A 24,169-nucleotide genomic window follows, 5' to 3' on the forward strand; every position below is an offset into this window, starting at 1 on the left:
TTCCTACATCCCGAAAATATTCAGAGTTTTCATTTCATTAGCAAGAAAAAATACAACACGTCGCAGATGACTGGAAGAAGAACGTGAACACTAAATATTATTTCTGGATGTACTTTCTCAGGTCACTGAAGAATATCCTATCCACTGTTGCCTTTCTTGTGTTAGTCCGAGAGAAAAGAAAAAATCATCTATCTTCATTAGGCAAAACCTTAGAGACCCCTATGTTTTAAATATATAACATGCAATTCTATTCCATAATGGCTTTGCGTTTTCTTCTCCGGAGTAAACATTTGGTGAAATGTTATTACTGTAAATATATTTTTGCTTCTTCTTGACTTCATAGTTATATAAACTAATCTTGTATATGTAGTATATGTAGCCTTTGTGCCCCTAGAGGTCGATGCATGGTCTCGAAATACCATACCACATACCGTACTACTGTAACAAGTCATAGGTGATGACCGATTGTGAAGGACTCTAATGAGAACATCAAACCAAGTTGAAGCATAACTCCACTAACAGTCTTAAAATACAGGTCAAATCTACTAATCCACAACTTCCTGGAACATAGTTTTCTGAGAAATAACATCTTGTGTTTGCAATTCTTACCAATAGATGTGGATCTCTGGGTATGACCCCTATCCAATATGCATTTATGGCATTTTCTACGGAAAGCTATGCATTTTTGTCACATTCACAGGTGTCCAACTTATGGGAAGATGAATCGCTTTGCTCCTTGCACTGTAGAGCTGATATGTAACTTTTCTTTGACATCATTTGACAGATCTGCCAATGAGAACTAATGTTTGCCATCAGGTTTTCAATTGGTTTAGGTCCAATAAAGGGGAAAAAAAATCATAGATCTTGAATAAATGGTGTCAATTCAAACAACAGTCCACCACCAATAATTGAGTGTGTATTGAGAACATCCTACTGTCCTTAGAGGGTCAATGTTAGATAGGTTATCAGGAGAGGTAGAAGATCACGTATTCTCCGGAAAATTAGTCTTCGGACTCCACATATATGCAAAGTGGTGGATCCCATGTCTAGGCTTTAAGCTAGGGGGGCACAACCTTTTTTCGTCAAAGGGCCACCAAAAATCCGATGGCCACACTAAAAATTAAAGTGGTATTACCTTCTGTGGCATATTGAAAATATATACCATAAATGTCTGATAGGTACAAATTGTACTTACAGGAGTCTTACCTACAAAAATCAGCACAGCTACATTCCAACAATGAGCATCTGGTGAGTTTTTTACACTGGATATTGTTTTTAAAAAATGCAAGTAACCTATTTTCCTTAATGGGTGCAGAGATGGCGGAGTACGATTCATGAATTTGACGCAAAGTCAAAAATTGACTGTTTTCCTGTTTTAAACTGAATTTGGACTATTTAGTCGAATTTTTCAAAAATTGCTACAAAATACTAGCATACTTAAAAATATTCCAGGGAAGGAGTGGAGGGGAGTTGCGCTAAATTTTGCAACCTTTTAAAAAGTCGCTATTGATGAATTGGTCAAAAACATATGAAATCGATAAACTCCGCTTACAAAGCAGAAGACAAAACAAAAGAAAGTCTAGCAAATATAAAATAGACTTCAAAAAGGCACAAAACACACAAGGCTAGACAAAATTAGGCACAAAGGCAATGATGAATCGGAGACTAGATTTTTATTGTGTGCAAATAATGCCACAAATTTTATAAATTGGCATGGATGCAACGCATAAAATAAATCTGACTTTAGGAATTGAATTTAATTACTAGCGCAGTTCACAATTTACTGTACATTTTAGGAATTCGTTCTTTTGCTCTAATTTATTTTGTAGCCAGGCAAAAAGGTCTTCAACAGACAATAAGGTTATGTGCCCACGTTGCGGAAATGAAGCATATTTTTTACGCTTCTCCCTGGCAGGAAAAACGCATGCGGATTTTACATGCGTTTTTCCCGCCAGGTAGAAGCGTTTGTGAAGCATCTTTGCATGCATTTCTGCATGCGGGTTATCAAGCGCTTTTCCAAGCGATTTTAGCATCACTTGGAAAAGTGCTTGACAACTTGTTCACACTATATAAATCCATGCAACTGGCATGGATTTATAGTAGTGTGACCAAGTTAGTTAAAAAAAAGAATAAGAAAGGTGAAAAATAAAATTTAAAAAAATTTATACTCACCTACCGATGTCTTCCCGGTGTTTTGTCTGCTCCGTCCGGTGTGTTGGGCGGCTTGCGGTAGTATGAAGGACCTGCGGTGACGTCATTGAGCCATGTGATGGGTCACATGACTCAGTGTCGTCATGGCAGGTCCTTCACATCAGCGCGAACATTGCAAGACACCGTCCCGGAGCAGACAAAACACCGGGAAGAGATTTTTTATTTTAAATTCTTTTTTTTTTTACAGTTTTCTATGGTACCCAGGTCTGGATGAGAGTCTCCTCTCCTCCAGACTTGGGTACCATCCGCATATTGAACCGTGTGATATCCGCATGTGCAGATGCAGTGATGCGGATGTCACGCGGTCCAATGCAAGTCAATGGCGGCGATTACGCTGCGTGTCCGCAAAATTAAGGGACATGCTGCGGATTTTTGAGTGCAGCATAAACGCTGCGGAAAAATCCGCAACATGGGCATTGAAAGTGCGGCTTGTCATTGGGGACCATGGGGGGCGGATTACCAAGCTTTTCCCAAGCGTTTCCCAAGCGTTTATGCTGCGGAAATTCCGCAGCATAAATGCTTGCAAAACGCTACGTGGGCACACAGCCTAACCCTTTTACGTAGACCTAACCAGCTAATTTCTAGGTTCTTGGACTACCCAGCTCATGGAATTGGCACAACCCTGTACTAAAGGTTTTCTCTACGTATGTAATATTGCGGATTCCTAGTTAATATTTAGAACTGTGAAAAGATCGCACTTAAAAGTAATGGATCTTGATTGACATTATATTCATGGTCCTCCAATAGGGAATCTAATATATACATGAATGTTACAGAAACATTGTTACATAAACCCATTTTCTGGACAAGAAATAATCTAAAATAAGAAGCATTGAAGAAATGTTACATTAAGAACTTAGATAATGTTGAGATTTCCCAGTGTGTTGATGGGACCCTTCACCTTTTCAGGAATTGCAATTCAATGCCATAATAGTTGGCAGACATGTCTGGGCAATTTTTGATATTATGGAAGATATGACATAGGTTGTGCCTGAAAAAGTGAATTTTATTGTTTCTAGCTCCCATGGATGAAAATCATGCACTCAGAAAACATCTGATATGCACCATAAATACCTCATGTGTGAGATGTCAGGGACGATATATGTTACATGATATACTTGTATGCAAATTAAAGATGTATTCTCAAGTTTGGAAATTATCCTCTATCCGCGGGATAGGGGAAGAACGTTCCTACCACTGAGGCCTCACGCCGATACCAAGAAATGGGGCTCAGAGCCCATGTGATTGCAGCAACGGTTGATCATACGCACTGGCCCTCCATTCATTTTTACGAGTGCGCCGAAGATCAGCCGAGCTCTGCGTTCGGCTACTTCTGGCTGCCCCGTAAGGAAAGACTAGAGCGACAGTGCACATGATTGACCATTGCTCCATTCACACAGGGTTTTTCAGAGCCTAAGTTCTCAGGATCAGTTGGGGTACGAGTGGTCGGAAAGTTATCCGCAATCTCATGGATAAGGAAATTTTTTCAAACTTGAGAATACCCCTTTAGCTCCATTTCTTAATGGGCTTTTTAGTGTCAGATTTTCATATTAGGCAGAGTACTTCTGTTGTTTGAATAACCCTGATCCCCAATTTATAGGGTACACTTCTTTGTGTCTGCAGACCTCCACATTATATGCATTGCTACAAGCAGGGTTAATTAAAATTCATCAATTTACTAATATATGCATGCACACCACAAGTTTCGAGAAGATGGATTCTCCAAGCATCATCAGCAGAGTTAATAATGTGCCTGTATTGTGTCCATCCTTGAAGGGCAGAGATTGTCATGATAGTCCAAGCAAATGATTCTCCAATTCCATGTTGAGTAGTTGCCAAGAAGTTTGATTTCCTTTAGTTTATGATCCCTTGTTAACAATAGCCTTAAAGGAGTTGTCCACTACTTTCACATTGATGCCCTATCCATTAGATAGGGTATCAATATATGATCGGCTGGGGTCTCGCATGCGGCACCCCAGCCGATCAGCTGCTATCGGCCGCAGGCCGCAAGTGCTTACCTGCGGTGCTTGGCCATCAAGTTGTAGTGGCCGGCTCTTGTTACTGCACATCCGCCTCCTATTCAATTGAATGGGAGGCGGATGTGCAGTACTCCGCTGTGGCTGGTACAGATGGACGGCCAAGCACCACAGGTAAGCAATTCTGTGCTGTGGCCATCGGCACCGATAACAGCTGATCGGCGGGGTTGCCGCATGCGACACCCCGGCCGATCATACATTACGGATAGGGCATCAATGTGAAAGTAGTGGACAGCTCCTTTAAGCATATTGCCTCCCCCAGGCTGGGTCAACCTCTTCTAAAAGAGATATACAGTACAGACCAAAAGTTTGGACACACCTTCTCATTTAAAGATTTTTCTGTATTTTCATGACTATGATAATTGTACATTCACACTGAAGGCATCAAAAGTATGAATTAACACATGTGGAATTATATACTTAACGAAAAAGTGTGAAACAACTGAAAATATGTCTTATATTCTAGGTTCTTCAAAGTAGCCACCTTTTGCTTTGATGACTGCTTTGCACACTCTTGGCATTCTCTTGTTGAGCTTCAAGAGGTAGTCACCGGAAATGGTCTTCCAACAATCTTGAAGGAGTTCCCAGAGATGCTTAGCACTTGTTGGCCCTTTTGCCTTCACTCTGCGGTCCAGCTCACCCCAAACCATCTCCATTGGGTTTAGGTCTGGTGACTGTGGAGGCCAGGTCATCTGGCGTAGCACCCCATCACTCTCCCTCTTGGTCAAATAGCCCTTACACAGCCTGGAGGTGTGTTTGGGGTCATTGTCCTGTTGAAAAATAAATGATGGTCCAACTAAACGCAAACCGGATGGAATAGCATGCCGCTGCAAGATGCTGTGGTAGCCATTCTGGTGGACTATGCCTTCAATTTTGAATAAATCCCCAACAGTGTCTCCAGCAAAGCACCCCCACACCATCACACCTCCTCCTCCATGCTTCATGGTGGTAACCAGGCATGTAGAGTCCATCCGTTCCCCTTTTCTGCGTCGCACAAAGACACGATAGTTGAAACCAAAGATCTCAAATTTGGACTCATCAGACCAAAGCACAGATTTCCACTCGTCTAATGTCCATTCCTTGTGTTCATTAGCCCAAACAAGTCTCTTCTGCTTGTTGCCTGTCCTTAGCAGTGGTTTCCTAGCAGCTATTTTACCATGAAGGCCTGCTGCACAAAGTCTCTTCTTAACAGTTGTTAAAGGGATGTGTCTGCTGCTAGAATTCTGTGTGGCATTGACCTGGTCTCTAATCTGAGCTGCTGTTAACCTGCGATTTCTGAGGCTGTTGACGCAGATAAACTTATCCTCAGAAGCAGAGGTGACTCTTGGTGTTCCTTTCCTGCGGCGATCCTCATGTGAGCCAGTTTCTTTGTAGCGCTTGATGGTTTTTGCAACTGCACTTGGGTACACTTTCAAAGTTTGCCCAATTTTTCGCACTGATTGACCTTCATTTCTTAAAGTAATGATGGCCACTCATTTTTCTTTACTTAGCTGCTTTTATCTTGCCATAATACAAATTCTAACAGTCTATTCAGTAGGACTATCAGCTGTGTATCCACCAGACTTCTGCACAACACAAATGATGGTCCCAACCCCATTTATAAGGCAAGAAATCCCACTTATTAAACCTGACAGGGCACACCTGTGAAGTGAAAACCATTTCCGGTGACTACCTCTTGAAGCTCATCAAGAGAATGCCAAGAGTGTGCAAAGTAGACATTAAAACAAAAGGTGGCTACTTTGAAGAACCTAGAATATAAGATATATTTTCAGTTGTTTCACACTTTTTTGTTAAGTATATAATTCCACATGTGTTAATTCATAGTTTTGATGCCTTCAGTGTGAATGTACTATTATCATAGTCATGAAAATACAGAAAAATCTTTAAATGAGAAGGTGTGTCCAAACTTTTGGTCTGTACTGTATATCTCTTTTAGAAGAGGTTGACCCAGCCTGGGGGAGGCAATATGCTTAAAGGAGCTGTCCACTACTTTCACATTGATGCCCTATCCGTAATGTATGATCGGCCGGGGTGTCGCATGCGGCAACCCCGCCGATCAGCTGTTATCGGTGCCGATGGCCACAGCACAGAATTGCTTACCTGCGGTGCTTGGCCATCAAGTTGTAGTGGCCGGCTCTTGTTACTGCACATCCGCCTCCTATTCAATTGAATGGGAGGCGGATGTGCAGTACTCCGCTGTGGCTGGTACAGATGGACGGCCAAGCACCACAGGTAAGCAATTCTGTGCTGTGGCCATCGGCACCGATAACAGCTGATCGGCGGGGTTGCCGCATGCGACACCCCGGCCGATCATACATTACGGATAGGGCATCAATGTGAAAGTAGTGGACAGCTCCTTTAAGCATATTGCCTCCCCCAGGCTGGGTCAACCTCTTCTAAAAGAGATATACAGTACAGACCAAAAGTTTGGACACACCTTCTCATTTAAAGATTTTTCTGTATTTTCATGACTATGATAATTGTACATTCACACTGAAGGCATCAAAAGTATGAATTAACACATGTGGAATTATATACTTAACGAAAAAGTGTGAAACAACTGAAAATATGTCTTATATTCTAGGTTCTTCAAAGTAGCCACCTTTTGCTTTGATGACTGCTTTGCACACTCTTGGCATTCTCTTGTTGAGCTTCAAGAGGTAGTCACCGGAAATGGTCTTCCAACAATCTTGAAGGAGTTCCCAGAGATGCTTAGCACTTGTTGGCCCTTTTGCCTTCACTCTGCGGTCCAGCTCACCCCAAACCATCTCGATTGGGTTTAGGTCTGGTGACTGTGGAGGCCAGGTCATCTGGCGTAGCACCCCATCACTCTCCCTCTTGGTCAAATAGCCCTTACACAGCCTGGAGGTGTGTTTGGGGTCATTGTCCTGTTGAAAAATAAATGATGGTCCAACTAAACGCAAACCGGATGGAATAGCATGCCGCTGCAAGATGCTGTGGTAGCCATTCTGGTGGACTATGCCTTCAATTTTGAATAAATCCCCAACAGTGTCTCCAGCAAAGCACCCCCACACCATCACACCTCCTCCTCCATGCTTCATGGTGGTAACCAGGCATGTAGAGTCCATCCGTTCCCCTTTTCTGCGTCGCACAAAGACACGATAGTTGAAACCAAAGATCTCAAATTTGGACTCATCAGACCAAAGCACAGATTTCCACTCGTCTAATGTCCATTCCTTGTGTTCATTAGCCCAAACAAGTCTCTTCTGCTTGTTGCCTGTCCTTAGCAGTGGTTTCCTAGCAGCTATTTTACCATGAAGGCCTGCTGCACAAAGTCTCTTCTTAACAGTTGTTAAAGGGATGTGTCTGCTGCTAGAATTCTGTGTGGCATTGACCTGGTCTCTAATCTGAGCTGCTGTTAACCTGCGATTTCTGAGGCTGTTGACGCAGATAAACTTATCCTCAGAAGCAGAGGTGACTCTTGGTGTTCCTTTCCTGGGGCGATCCTCATGTGAGCCAGTTTCTTTGTAGCGCTTGATGGTTTTTGCAACTGCACTTGGGTACACTTTCAAAGTTTGCCCAATTTTTCGCACTGATTGACCTTCATTTCTTAAAGTAATGATGGCCACTCATTTTTCTTTACTTAGCTGCTTTTATCTTGCCATAATACAAATTCTAACAGTCTATTCAGTAGGACTATCAGCTGTGTATCCACCAGACTTCTGCACAACACAAATGATGGTCCCAACCCCATTTATAAGGCAAGAAATCCCACTTATTAAACCTGACAGGGCACACCTGTGAAGTGAAAACCATTTCCGGTGACTACCTCTTGAAGCTCATCAAGAGAATGCCAAGAGTGTGCAAAGTAGACATTAAAACAAAAGGTGGCTACTTTGAAGAACCTAGAATATAAGATATATTTTCAGTTGTTTCACACTTTTTTGTTAAGTATATAATTCCACATGTGTTAATTCATAGTTTTGATGCCTTCAGTGTGAATGTACTATTATCATAGTCATGAAAATACAGAAAAATCTTTAAATGAGAAGGTGTGTCCAAACTTTTGGTCTGTACTGTATGTAATAATTACATACAAAATGTGTGCCCGAACGTACCAGAAATGGTTCTGTTCTCATATCACCTATGTCTCCATAACCTTAAGATGCTCAAAGCTTTGTAGCGTCTGTCACACAGGCATGTCATGCATCTTGTCTACTCGAAGCAAAGATCACCAAGCTACGACTTTCCTACTTTGGACACATCATACAAAGAGAGCAATCACTGGAGAAGGACATCGTGGTCGGAAGAGTAGAAGGAACAAGATGAAGGGGAAAACCAAAAACCCGATGGCTTGATACTATCAAGTTAATGGCGGAGAAGACCCTGGTGGAGCTATCTAGTCTTGCACAAGATCGATCTTCATACAGAGCGTTTAACCATCAAGCTGTCATGGCACGAGATCGAACTGAAGGCCGTTAATATGAATAATTATTCTTAAATTTTTATTAAATGTTTCAAAGAAAAATGCAAATAATAACATTATATAGAAACATTATTTTTTTTTATGTATAAACCCCCCAAGCTTTCTTCTCCCTACAACCCCATCCCCTTGTATGTCTCATCCTAAATTCTCAATATAATCATCTCTACAACAATGTTACAATTTTAATTTTATATTTATTGTTTAAATATATTTTTGCAGTTTGTGCATAATTCTTCCTATTACACTAAATGCTGATTTACATATATGTATATTTTTGTCTTTAGGTGTTGCTTTTCCTTGGACCATCAACCTCCATAACTTTAGTGTCTATACTCTTGTGGAGCATCAAGTCATATTGAACCTAGTAGAACCGATGGGCTGTACCTCTACCCTCGCTGTAACTTCTCACGCGCTGCCGTCTGCTGGTCCTGAAGCTGGCCACTCATTTGTTGTCTGTCTACATGTCGACTTGGAGCCTCTGGAAATAAAATGCTCAAATCCACAGGTCAGTAAATCTTATAGACAAGATTTTTCATTTTTCAATCCGTTTTATAGACAATGAGTGTACAATTGCATGACCACTACTCTTCTCAAGCAGAAACCACAGAAACCCCAATTTTTAGATCAATGGGAGACCCACTTGTGGTACCCCCAGGGGGTAGCCTGTGGTAGGTGATAAATGATGTTTATGGTCCATCTGTTTTAGGTGGCCACTATATGTATAACTTAAAATAGAGATTGTGTCAGGGTTAGAGTTTCAGATCAAAGTCAGCAATGCAAGTCTGAGTTTGTAAAACATCGCACCCCACTTGGATGACATCCGATTTTGACGGACTGACAAAATGGAGAAGGTAGAGAAACTTTATTTTTCCTTCCAACGTCCGAGAAAATCTGATCAAGCTCTGATGAAACTTTGATGAAACTGATCAAACTCTGTTCAAACTCTGTTCAAACTCTGATCAAACTCTGATCATACTCTGATCATGCTCTGATCATGCTCTGATCATGCTCTGATCATGCTCTGATCATGCTCTGATCATGCTCTGATCATGCTCTGATCATGCTCTGATCATGCTCTGATCATGCTCTGATCATGCTCTGATCATGCTCTGATCATGCTCTGATCATGCTCTGATCATGCTCTGATCATACTCTGATCATACTCTGATCATACTCTGATCATACTCTGATCATACTCTGATCATACTCTGATCATACTCTGATCATACTCTGATCATACTCTGATCATACTCTGATCATACTCTGATCAAACTCTGATCAAACTCTAGTCAAACTCTGATCAGTGTCTAATCAAAATATTCGCACCATTTTTCTCGGATGGAGAGAAAGTCATGGTGTGATCCTACCCTAAATCAGCGTAATCCATGAGGAGTAATCCCATTTTCTCATCTGTGTTGCATTATACTTTGTTTATAGCTGTTTGCTTCTGGATTGTGCCGTTATCATTAAAGAAACATAACTTTGTGTCAGTTCCTAGTAGGAAAACAAATAGTTACTCCTATCTTAGATGAAATGTCTAATAGCTGTAACGTTCTTATCGATTTTAGTTTCTTACCCATGAAAGTAAATTCTATAGTTGTACATACCTATTAACCAAAATACTAAAAAGTTGCGGTAGTAATGGCAGGGCTTGTGCAATTTGAATACTGTTTACTTTGATGTATTTGTGGGTTTGTGTAACTCGAGCTCCTTCTAGCCGAGACTTCTTTGGCCTGACGGGAAGAAATAAGTAGCAGATGTGCTGTTTTCGCAGATCCTGACGCATGGCGGTGCTGACTTGTGGACGCACGTGCTAAAGAACAATAAAAATTCCTCCAGTCGGGTTCACACCCTTGTGCTTTTTCACGCTACATGAAGTTCTGATTGGAAGGCGGCAGGCACTTAAGAGTGTCTGGGATACATCACAGCAAAAAGTGGAGTTTGAAGGTGCTTGGGGACACAAATTGTGACCTGAGTTTGCTTTTTGTTTGTGTTCTTTATAAATGGCAGCGTGTGTGGGTTCAGGTTTGAAGCCTGCCCTCTGTTACGCTGATGGCCTTCATGCTGCCCCTTTCGTGTCACGATCCCTTTGTGAAGTGGAATTTTGAATGATTGGGGATTTCTATGTAGACGTAGTCTTGTATTACAATCGCTACCTCTGATGTGATGTGATTTTACATTGATTAGTATTTTTTCTTAAAATAAGAAAAGAGTATTTTATTGGAAGTTGGGTCATACACTTGAGATAGCTACTAACCAATAGATTTAACGCCTGAAAACATACTTGCTAAGCTAATGTTTTTTTCAGTAAGTTGAAGGGAGTAAATTTGGTAAATTAGATCTATGTCGGCCATAACCGCCAATTCCAGTGATATCACCTGCTGGTCTGCTTGCTGTCATTTTCATACAATCACTGTTTTCTCTGCTGCGGATCCAGCAGAGCTCGGAATGCTGAGCCCTGTATATCGCTGCTCACAAAACTGATTGGCCGCTTTCTATGTACACTGTATATTGACAGCTGCATGGTGGGATGGGGTTACACAGATCAGAAGGACTTGGTGGCACAAGACACCTAGTCCTGTAGTGATAATCTGCTGATATTACACTGATTTTTACAGAAACAGCAATACAGCCCAGTAAGTGACACATCGCTGGAATCAGGTTCTCTGCCCCTACATCATGATGCTCTCAGATTACATAGTAAAAACCTGGTGACAGCTTCCCTTTAATGTCTAGGAGGGCCTTCCAAATCTCCCTCCAAGATTGATATTGTCAAGGAGGGAAGGCTTGGGCAGCTTAAATGTAAAGGCCATCTCTTTGGAGATGAGCTGTTGCTGGACACATCTGTCAGCAGCTTACTTCCCTGTACCCATACAAAAGACATGCACACTCGGGTCATGGTACATGTGCATGGGGAAATCCAAAGAAGTAGCTGACAACAGAATGAGCATATGTCCACACACTGACTAATATATGACAAGCTACCATATTTTTCAAACTATCAGACGCACCGGACCATAACACGTGTCTAGATTTTAGAGGAAGAAAATAGGGGTATTGTCCCCCAATTCTGTACTAATACCCCCCATCCTGGTATATATATCCACCCCCCATCATGATATATATGTCTCCATCCAGGTATACATGACCCCCTCATCCTGGTATACATGGCCCCCATCCAGGTATACATAGCCCCCCCATCCTGGTATACATGGACCCCATCCCCATCCTGGTATACATAGCCCCCCATCCTGGTATACATGGTCCCCATCTGGGTACACATAGTCCCCATCCCCACCCTGGTATACATGGCCCCCCCATCCTGGTATACATGCCCCCCATCCCTATCCTGGTATATATGGCCCCCATCCACCGCATACATGAAGAAATAAATGATTCCTACTCACCTTCCCTCTGCTCCAGCGGCATCCTGATCTGATGCCAGCAGCTGGTTTTAGCTTATAAGCAGCACATGACATCACAGACATGCTGCCCCCTCACACGCTGAGGTCAGCTGCCGGAATATTCACTGCTCCCCACGACCGGCCTATGGGAGTGGAGAGCAGTGAATATTCATTTTCTTTAATAGCAGGCACGGTGTGAGCCGCAGCTTGTGCAGCGGCTGGGCGATCACGTGTGCCCGCTATTAAAGAAATTGAATATCCACTGCTCCACATACCCATATCCCCGCCACACTCCCACCTCTCTGCATCGGCTTAAGTGCGTGGAGGTGGGCTGGACTATAGGCTTGGGAAGCAGTGAATATTCATTTTCTTTAGCAGCGGGCACACGTGATCACCCAGCTGCCTTCTTCTGCCTCCTGTGATCTGCTCCTCTGCCGCTGCCACTCCCCCCTATCCACAATCAGACTATTATAAGACTATAAGGTAAGGTACATCTGGACTATAAGACACACCCCCCACTTTCCTCCATAATTTTGGTGGAAAAAAGTGTGTCTTATAGTCTGAAAAATATGGTAATTCATATGCCAGATCCCTCCCAGGGTATGAAAGGATAATTGAGCTCCAACATGCCTGATCGATACATTTTTAACATTTCGTACTAAAATAAGTGGGTTTAATTGACTTCTAGTTAATGTGTCTGACGAGTACAAATTACCAGTAGATGCAATGTATTGGGTCGGCGACCAGTTATGTTTATATGAAGAAAAATGGTGCTCACATTCTGTGTCACTCGGTGTGTTGGTGTGAAATACACCAACTTTTTTTAGGCCAACACCCACAAAGAAACCTATTGACCTGGTAAATAATACAAATAGTCCTAAATTTCAATTGATAGTGTCAGGTTTATCTCTTCTCCTGAATGGAGCTCTCAGTGCTTATGATCAGAGATATTCACCCGTGTATCTTGTCCTGTAGATGCAGTTTTCTCCTTCCTTGAGAGCTCCAATTTAGGCGTGAAGAAATGCCGAATAGTCTGGAATTCACTGGGTCTTGATAGAGCAGTTCTCGTGCTGGAGATGAGTGACGTTGACAAGTGCCTAAAATGACAATTACCTGTCTGTTTAGATCTATAGATTTCTTTCCCTAAGATTGTCCTGCAGTCATGTGATGGGATCTACTCTTGTATTTGGTAAGATACGATCGACATTATCAGGATGTGCCATATATACATTCTAGCTTATCGCTAGAAGTCCTAGAAAGCATTTGCTTCAACATTGCTGGCATGTTATAAGTAAAAATATGATCATGCTGCCTTCATTCCCTAAGTTAAAATTGCTTTTGGTGCTGAAGCTAGTCAAATATGTCCTGGGACTATCCCAATTCTCTTGTTTGGTAATTTGCAATTCACAATTTTTGAGCAGTTCTGGTACTGTTGGTGCTCTAACTTCCTTTCCATTCACTTTCAACATCCATTAAGCCTGCCATTGTCAAATGCTTTGCCTTCCCCTGAAGAAAGTTCCTCCTTTCTGTTATCCCTGTATGTAGTTTGACAGACAGGAGAGCAGGAGCAGATGGATAAAGATTCTGCCCCTAATTCCTGTAATCCCACTCCGAGTCTTCATCAGCATTCTGCCTGTACTGTTGGTGCTCAGACTTCCTTTTTTTTCACTTTCAACATCCATTACGCCTGCCATTGTCCTATGGCATGTCTACCCGGAAAGAAAGAAATCCATCTCTGTTATGCCTGTTTACAGTTTGACAGACAGGAGAGCAGGAACAGAGAGATAAAGACTCTACTCCCACTTCCTGTAATCCCACACAGAGTCCATGCTGGTAGAGACGGATTACACTTTACAACAGGCAGTGGACAGCAAGTTAGACAGGGATTACAGGTAGGCAGACACGAACAGGTACTTTGGTGTGATTTTGAAGCTGTATACTGTTCCAAGTGTTGGATAGCAGATGAACTTAAGTATATTAAAAGGCAATCTGTCAGCAGGTTTTTGCTATGTAATCTGACAGCAATATGACGTAGACACTGATTCCAGTGATGTGTCACTTACTAGGCTGTGTGCTGCTGTTTCAATAAAATCAGTGTTTTATCAGCAGGAGATAATCACTACAGGACTAGATGTCTCATGCCTCCTAGTCAACTGCGCTGTTTAACCTCGCCACTGACTTGCAATTTTCTGCCTATGCACAGTAAGCTTCTAAACAGTGGTGTGAACAGGGTTATATAGGGGTCAGCATTCCGAACACTGCTAGATCTGAGGCAGAGAAAACAGTGATTGTATAAAAATGACAGCATGCAGATCAGTAAATGACACATCCCTGGAATCAGGGTCTAAGCACCTACATCACGCTGCTCTCGGATTACATAGAAAAACCTGCGAAACAGCAGGCCGCATTTAAATCCGAGCATGTGATTGAACCCATAGGCCTCAAAGCATTATAATGAACTTATTTAGATTTCCATGGGGGAGGGGTTATATTGACTTTATACCTCCACTACGAAATTACCACACATTAACTATGCTAAAAATAAAGGTTCACTTTTAGTTGTGGTCTGAAATGATACTTTCTGAATACATAGTTGGATGATTCAGATTCATGTCTCCCAAGTCTGACATTTTTTATTTTGTGTCTCTTATTATACATGGACATCACATGCAGTAAATTTAAGAGTATCACTGTAACATTCTGGCAAGTCAGTGCTGTGAAAATGAGCTCTGGGAACTCAGAACTGGTCAAGACACAGAGGTATTGAGTGTCTTACAATATGTCTTGGTCTGCAGTCAACTGAGCTGCAGCTGGGTGACCTGCGCAGCACTGTGGAGTGTATTGTGTGTCTCATTTATAGGAAAGATGTTCCCGAGAATGTGTCTCTCGTGATTTAAAGCAATTCAACATTCAAGGTAATAAAATGTTTGCAAATATGATCCGCAGACATTTCTGCCCTTTTTGGAAAAAAATAAATCAGTTTTATACAAACTGATTTTTTTTGTTAATTCAATATTTATTGGCACTAAAAAAGGCTTTTTTTATTATTGCACTGTAGCTTGTTTTTAGTCATTTATACTGTTGCACATGTGAATTTTGCCTTTATATGATCGTTGGGGTCTAATTGTTGGAATTACACAAATTGCGAAAAGGGGGCCCCAAAGTTTTCTGGTTTGTAACTCTGATAGACAGCTGTTGCACATCCTTACTGACCCCAGATTCATCTGTCTGCTGGATTTGATTTTCATCTGATTTTGGTGTGAGGAGATGATGGAGGTTTCCAAAACTTTTCTTAGGATTAGTCACTAAAAAACTGACAGCATGGAGATGTAACATGGAGAGCATTAGTATTCTGTCCATCTTTTTGCAAATCCATTCACTTCACTGGACAAGTTTGGTCCACGAATTAGACCAAACTGGGACATGTCGTCTTTTTTTCCTTTTTGTCGACATGCGAAATGAAAAAGGCTCTGTCTTCAAAAAAGAATGTTGATGGAATGCATGCATGAAACTGGAACTAGTTAATGGGGTCTACTACAGTGAGGAAAATAAGTATTTGATACCTGATACCAAGAATGGAGAGGTCTGTAATTTTTATTTTAGGTCCTGTTTGAATTTGTTACCTGTGTAAAAGACACCTGCCCACACACTCAATCAATCACACTCCAATCTCTCCGCCATGGCCAAGACCAAAAAGCTGTCTAAGGGCACCAGGAGCAAAATTGTAGACCTGCACAAGGCTGGGATGGGCTACAGGACAATAGGCAAGCAGCTTGTTGAGAAGGCAACAACTGTTAGCACAATTATTAGAAAATGGAAGAAACACAAGATGACTGTCAATCTTCCTCGGTCTGGGGCTCCACGCATTATCTTGCATCGTGGGGTAACAATGATTCTGAAAAAGATCAGTAATCAACCCAGAACTACATGGGAGGACCTGGTCAATGACTTAAAGAGAGCAGGGACCACAGTCTCAAACATTATCATTAGTAACATACTACGCCATCATGGATTAAAATACCGCAGGGCTCACAATGTCCCCCTGCTCATGCCAGCACGTGTCCAGGCCCATTTGAAGTTTACCAATGGCCATCTGGATCATGTAAAGGAGGCGTTTGAAAAGGTCATGTGGTCAGATGAGACCAAAATAGAACTTTTTTAGTATTAACTCCACTCAAAGAAGAAGGATGAGTACAACCCCAAGAACACCGTCCCAACCGTGAAGCGTGGTGGGGGAAACATCATACTTTGGGGGTGCTTTTCTGCAAAAGGAACAGGACGACTGTACTGTATTGAAGGGAGGATGGATGGGGTCATGTATCGTGAGATTTTGGCCAACAACCTCCTTCCTTCAGTAAGAGCATTGAAAATGGGTCTTAGCTGGGTCTTCCAGCATGACAATGACCAGAAGCACACAGCCAGGGCATTTAAGGAGTGGCTCCGTAGGAAGCATTTCAAGGTCCTGGAGTGGCCTAGCCAGTCTCCAGACCTGAACCTAATATAAAATCTTTGGAGGGAGCTGAAACTCAATGTTGCCCAGCAACAGCCCCGAAACCTTAAAGATCTGGAGAAGATCTGTATGGAGGAGTGGGCCAAAATCGGCAGTGTGTCAAATATTTATTTTCCCCACTGTACTTAATTCACAAAAGAGATTTTGGGTGTCCAGTTCTCATGATCGGTTCATGTGCTATCTGTATCGAAAACGGACAATATAAGGACAGCACACTGGCCAATGCAAGTCAATTTGGTGGAGGTTTTTACACATGGACTGCCATTTTGCCAGTAAATTAATCAGAGAATGCGCTATTTTCATCTGTATTTTCCATCAGATTCGCCCATTCTGAGTCAGTTGGTGTGCAAAAAAAGCAGATTACATACAGGTTACCATTCATATGTCATTCTTTTTTCACAGATCCATTACAATTGTTAACATAGGAAGCTGTATTTTTAATATTTGTTTAATTGCACATGTTAAAACCAGATGCCATATGGATGTAATATGGCTGGAAAAATGTGCATACAGATGTAAAAAACGGTCATACGGAGTGAATACGAGTGAAACCTCATCTACTTTTTTTTCTAGCTGAAAAACTGACAACTTTCCTTATGCTCATCTAAACCCATCCTAAAGAAATCTAGGAACGGTATGTGAGCAGCGTCTTACGGTCAGTGGGTTTCCTTGACTCTTAGTAAGTGACTAATGCCTTGTGTACTGTACCCGTGTGAGCAAGGGGTTTGGAACCTCAGGCCCATGGGCCATTTACGCCCCTCGATGGCTTTTTATCCGGCCCCTGACAGATAGCAGCGCTTGGGCAGGAAACTGAGTTTTGGGGCCCACAGGCCCATTCATTTCTTCTTACTTTGTGAGCACGCGCACGCAGTGTTTTCTCCTGAATTCTGAGGCACGTTCAATGAAAGATTAAGTCCTGACACCAATGCCAGCATCAGGGCGTACTTTGTGGGTGGTGTTAGCACACGATTTGTACTGCCCTCGTCGAATGATGGTATAAATATTTCCCACCCTTGGTGTAAGCAAAGGCTGTAATTTCACAGACACTATGTGCTTAGCACTTACTGAATGTCATGGAACTTCCTTATTTTATGTGTGCACGTTCGGGATTTGATTCCAGAAATTTCAGCAGCGTTTCTGCATCTCTTGGCAGGAAAAAAAAGCTGCAGAAAAAACTCGTGTTTTGCCGTGATTTTGAGGCGTTTTTGATGCTTTTTTTAATGTTTTTTTTATGCGTTTTTGTACATCAATTAATGCTTTTTAGAGCTAAATAAAGATATTTGAAAAAGGAAACTTGGGACATCACTTTAACCCTTGGATTACGGTCAGACCTGGGGTGAGTATATTGGTTAATTTAAATGATTAAAGAATGTGTCTGTTGTATTTCAAATAAAGTGTTTTACTCTGTGTGTATGTTTATTTAACTCTTTACTTTAATTAGCTTTAGTAATGAAAGGGTCTGATTGATACCTTGTCATCACTAAACAAAATGGCTAGGTGTCAGCTAAACCCAGTCTCATTAGCATTCCCATTCATGTAATTTCTGGGACAGCTGAGAGATGCTATTTTTAGCCTAGGAAGGTGCCATTAGGCAAACATGTTCCCTGGCTGTTAATAACTGCTCACAGCTGTTTGTTTAGCCGCTACGTCCCCACGATCAGAAACCAGCAGCGCTTTGTACACAGCGTATTTTTGCTGTTTCCAAAACGCTGTATCTCCACTACAGAAATGGGCATGCTCCGGGTGAGTTTGGGTATGTCCCACGATCAGGAGCCACTGCAGGTTTGAAGCTGCGTGTTTATGCTGCGTCAAACCTGCAGCATCCAGATGTTACAGCATAGTGGATGGGATTTCCAGAAATACCATGTCCACTATGCGTGCATATGAGGCCTGCAGCGCGTCTTTCAGGACCGCAGCATGTCAATTTCTCTTGTGGAGTTTATAGTCTCCGCAACAGAAATTTGACCACTAGAATGTATTGAATGCGGATTTACCTGCGTTCAATAGAATGCAGTGTTTTGGACACAGCAAACATATACTAAAAGTAAAAAAAACGGCGTAGGCTCCCGCATCATTTTCGTAACCAGCAGAGGGAAAGCATACCGCTGGGAGCTGATATTAGTAGCCGGAGAAGGGGCCATTAGCCATCAATGTTCCCTGGCTATAAATAACAGCCCACAGCTCTTTGCTAAGCCTTTACTGGCTAGATTGCAGGGCAACCCCAGAAAAAAATTGACGTAGGGTCCCCCTATAAAATCTAACCAGCAAAGGCTAAACAGCTAGCTGTGGGCGGATATTAATAGCCAGGGAAGGGGCCATGGATCCTGGCTCCCTCTGAGGCTAATAATATCAGCTTTCAGCAGTCCCAGAAATGGCGCATCCATAAGATGTGCCAAATCTGGCGCTTAGCCTTGCTCTTCCCACTGCTTTTTAGTGGTGGCGAGTGGGGTAATAAGGTTGGGGTTCATATCAGCCTTGTATTGGCGGCTGACATGAAGCCCAGGTTAGTGATAGAGAGGCGTCTTATAGACGCCCCCATTACTAACCGCGTAGTAAAGGGTTTTGACGGTTTTTCAATAAAGACACGGCTAAAAGAAATTATTTTATTGAAATAAAATTACACACGGTTTTAATAATTTATTTATTATTCGCCGAATCCCTAGTCTCCTATAAAAAAAACAAAAATAAAAAACAACCATATCCCTCACCTGTCCGCCATCATGACGTAATCCAAGTGTCCCACATTGATCTGGGTCACTTCTACAGCAGTCACATCAATCACTGATGTGACTGCTGTAGAAGACAGCACTATACACTTACAGGAGTGTAATCACTCCTGTCAGTGTACATCACTATGCTGCAGGCTGAGTTCATCAGCTGAAGATCAGCTGATAAGCCCCGGTGACTTCATTTACTGCATCAGTGCTGTGTGGGAACATTTCCACACAGCATCGGTGCCGTAAAATGAGGTCCCAGAGCTGATCAACTGATCTCCATCTGGTGAACTCCGCCGGCAGCGCAGCGATGTACACTGCCGGGAATGAGCGCGCTCCTGTCAGTGTGCCGCTGGGTGATCCGGTCGAGAATAAGGTGTTTTTTTATTTTAAATAGATTTTTACTTTTTTTTGTTTTTACACAGCGTGCACCGACGCAGGCTCGGCTGAGGAGACTACTTCTCCCCTCATCCGCGCCGCCCTTGCTGTTATCAGCGGGAGTGCCGGTCGGATAATGGGAGAAGTAGTCTTCTTCCTCCCCGGCCTGTGTACCTTTCTTTGTGCATTTTTGCGCTGCAGGAACGCTACAAAGAATGGACATGCTGCGGATTTAAACGTAATGACAATCCTGAGCGGAAAATTCCTCATCATGTGCACAGCACATCAGGATTGTCATTGCATTAGCTGGCGGACAGATTACCTAGCTTTTTTGGTGCATTTCCGCATGGAAAAAATGCAGTGAAAATACATAAAAAACGCACAGTGTGCCCATAGCCTTACAGTGAGGCTCCCGTCGGCTCATGACTCTAAGCTGACTATAGCGCCACACTTTCTTCATACATGTTGGTAAAATTAGATTTTAACAGGAAAAAATCATAATGAGGCACAGCAAAAACACCAGAGAGAGTTTGGAATTGGAAATAATTCGCAGTGGCATTTAAGTTATCATAAAGTTGAGTCCAGTGATGACTGTTATACAGAGTAGCTTCAGGGTAACACCCAGTAAACCGACCAAGGACCCCGCTGACACTAAAATAAGTGTCCTCGAGCCACAAATACATACTTAAATAATGAAGGTGTAGTCACCTCAAGCATAATACCAAAACTACAGTTGTGCTCAAAAGTTTACATACCCCGGTAGAATTTTTCCGTTCTTGGCCTTGTTTCAGAGAATATGAATGATAACAAAAAAACTTTTTGTGTCAAATTCTGTTCATGTTATCAGTCCAAAATCACCAGGGTATGTGAAATTTTGATCAGGGTCATTTGGATGTTTTTGCCAAGAAGAATGGACAGCTTTACCATCTGAGAAGTTAAAGAACCTCATCCACAACTACCACAAAAGACTTCAAGCTGTCATTGGTGTTAGAGGGGGCAATACACGGTATTAAGAACTGGGGTAGGTGAACTTTTGATCAGGGTCATTTGGATGTTTTTGGTTGTCATTAAGATTTAAAAAGAGAAAACACAGTAGTTTGACAATAAATGGCTTCACCCAACCAATAACCATGAGTGGAGAAAAAGTTTTTTTGTTTTCATTCATATTCTCTGAAACAAGGCCAAGAAAGGTAAAATTCTGCCGGGGTATGTAAACTTTTGAGGACTACTGGTAATCTATTCATTGCAGAAATAGATGTGAAGGGGAGTGGTCTTATTTATGAATGTTGCAAAAAGTTAATATATCAGCCTTCCCAAATATCAGGAGCGTATGTATAGCCGGAATGACAGCGGTCCTGTTATTTTCATTTGCACCTCAAAATAAGTACTGCAAAATACAAAGTGCTTATAGCCTTACTATACGTAATATGCAATAAATACCATTACAAATTAAATTCCTAATCAATACTCCAAAAGTGTAACACATGTATCATGCTGATATAGAGCACAATTAGTCCCAACCGTAGTTAAAACCATAATTAAACTGACCCCAGGTCTCACACCCCTTTGCCCGAAGCGCGTTTCTCCTTCACTTTATCAAGGGGCTGATGAAGTGACAGCGAAACGTGCAGCTGTTACAAAACTTCAAATTACCTGCATAAAAGCAGAATTATAAATTTCTGAATACCGGCAGCCTTCACTAGAGGAAGCTTACGACATTCTGTTTATACATTGAACTCCGTCATAAACCTGCCAGTGATTTATCTTATAAACAGAGTACTTTTTTCTGTTTATTAATAGATGTACATTTAGACATAGTTTGCGCTTTATTCTTAGAAATTATAAGAGCTGTTTAATCAGGTTTGCATCTTACTAGGTGGACTTGAATTCTGATCTTGTTTTGTTACATCAAGAAAAAATGGAATCCACCCCAAAAAATGTCAATCGAACCTGAGTAGACTCCACACTAAGGATATGTTCAGAGTTCTTTTCTTCAATTCATGTTTATTATTAATTTATGTTTTTTTATTTTTTTTTTATTTTTTTTTATAGTTTTTGTATTTGGGGTGTTAACATACTCTAAGAAGCAGATGTAAACACACAGTTATTCGATATGAATTTTGAAGCTGATTCTGCTCCAATCTTTTTATCTACGGAAAATCATACCTAGGATATGTGCAGATTCCGCCTGGAATCCACCTGAAAATGAGCCTTGAAAAATAAACATAATGAACACCAATGTAAAACTTTATAGTTGAAAATATAAGGAAAAGACGCCTGCAACGGTGCCACGGCAAAGCACTACAGCAAGACCACGGACGAAGCGGTTTCAGGAAAAAGCCACTGGCTTTTTACAGAAGCAGCTTGCCTGGGAAAATGTCGGCAGCTCCACCGTTGGAATTAAGATATCGTTTGCACGCACACACAGTGCACATGAAGTTTTCAGCTTGGAAAAAGAAACAACATCTCTTGGCGTTTCTGGAGAATGCGGCATTTGTTTTCCTGAGACTGCTGCTCTGTAATTCTTGCGGCTCTTACTCTATGCTGTTAAGGATAGAGAGCGGAATGAGCATCTCACTTCTCTTAACCGCTTCACAGTTTCTGAAACCTGAATTGGTTAAAAAAGTGACACAAGACACAACATGTGCACAATGTCATTCTGAAATTGCTGTGCACAATGTCATTCTGAAATTGCTGTGCACAATGTCTTTCTGAAATTGTTGTGCACAATGTCGTTCTGAAATTGCTGTGCACAATGTCGTTCTGAAATTGCTGTGCACAATGACATTCTGAAATTGCTGTGCACAATGTCGTTCTGAAATTGCTGTGCACAATGACGTTCTGAAATTGCTGTGCACAATGTCGTTCTGAAATTGCTGTGCACAATGTCGTTCTGAAATTGTTGTGCACAATGACGTTCTGAAATTGTTGTGCACAATGACGTTCTGAAATTGCTGTGCACAATGACGTTCTGAAATTGCTGTGCACAATGTCGTTCTGAAATTGCTGTGCACAATGTCGTTCTGAAATTGCTGTGCACAATGTCGTTCTGAAATTGTTGTGCACAATGACGTTCTGAAATTGTTGTGCACAATGACGTTCTGAAATTGTTGTGCACAATGACGTTCTGAAATTGTTGTGCACAATGTCGTTCTGAAATTGTTGTGCACAATGTCGTTCTGAAATTGCTGTGCGCAATGTCATTCTGAAATTGCTGTGCGCAATGTCATTCTGAAATTGCTGTGCGCAATGTCATTCTGAAATTGTTGTGCGCAATGACATTCTGAAATTGCTGTGCGCAATGTCATTCTGAAATTGCTGTGCGCAATGTCATTCTGAAATTGTTGTGCACAATGACATTCTGAAATTGTACACAATGACGTTCTGAAATTGCTGTGCACAATGTTGTTCTGAAATTGCTGTGCACAATGACATTCTGAAATTGTACACAATGACGTTCTGAAATTGCTGTACGCGATGTCATTCTGAAATTGCTGTGCACTATGTTCATTTTATGGGGCTATTTTGTGGCGCTTTTTTCAGATGGATTCTGGGCGGAATACGTCTGAAAAATATGCCGTGTTCACATACCCTTAGAAGGAACTGATGTCTTCTAAAAACAATCTCACGTCACTGCAGCATTAAAGGATTACCACATTAGGATATATTCACACACAGCATTTTTTTGTTTCCACATGAAAAAGGCAGGCTATGTCTAAAATACTGCAGCTGAAATTACACATTTTGGTGCATTTTTTATGTGGTGGTTGATGCATTTTTTAATATTTTTTTAATGCATTTTTTTGGTGCTAAGCAATTTTGATGTCAGCGGGGAAATACAGCAGTAAAAACTCTTAATAAAAAAAAGCACATCAGAGCTCAAACGCAATGAAAAAATGCAATTCATTTCAGAAAACGCATTCATTTTGCTGTTACAGTACTATATGTGAAAAAGCCCTTATTGTGCTCCAGGAAAAATCTATCTCCCCTCATCACACAGGGGTTGTCTAATGTCTATATAAATATCTGCATTGCAGATTCGTAGCTTTTGCTAGCTATATTTCTGTATTTCCAGAAGTGATCATTGGTGCATGTCCCTGTGTGAACTTGGCCTTAACCCATGAGACAAAATAACTTTCCATTTTTGCCACATTCGCATAATAATAAAAATTGGAAACAAAATCTAACACACAAAAATGAAATCTGCAGAGAGACTGTATTACCAGTTGTGGGCTCATCAGTCCTAGGGTAATTTTCATTTTGATGTTCCAAACTGTACTGTAGGTCAAGTGTTCCTGCGAATAAATGGCGTAAATTGCTCCGAGCTACACTTAGGCAAATCAGGACAAAGCACAGAAGTTCAAGAAGCATTTATGGAAATGTAGCTACAGTAAATTGTATAGTGTTGAAAGCTTTCATCATATTGAGAAATCAAGTCCTGTTTAACATTGAAAGCAGATTGACCCTGG

General features: G+C 41.5%; 1 protein-coding gene across 3 annotated transcripts in view; it reads left to right on the forward strand.

Annotated features, from left to right (window-relative positions):
• Positions 1–24,169, forward strand: part of VPS13B (vacuolar protein sorting 13 homolog B) — a 1,155,013-nt gene that overhangs the window by 614,416 nt on the left and 516,428 nt on the right. For all 3 annotated transcript variants that reach the window (XM_073679617.1, XM_073679614.1, XM_073679615.1), the window contains exon 24: positions 8,979–9,199. In XM_073679617.1, coding sequence (XP_073535718.1) covers positions 8,979–9,199 — 221 coding nt within the window. The remainder of the gene's footprint in view (positions 1–8,978; positions 9,200–24,169) is intronic.

Source organism: Phyllobates terribilis, unplaced genomic scaffold (assembly GCF_046119375.1).
Source record: "Phyllobates terribilis strain yellow unplaced genomic scaffold, ASM4611937v1 Scaffold_4__5_contigs__length_816908805, whole genome shotgun sequence".
NCBI lineage: Eukaryota > Metazoa > Chordata > Amphibia > Anura > Dendrobatidae > Phyllobates > Phyllobates terribilis.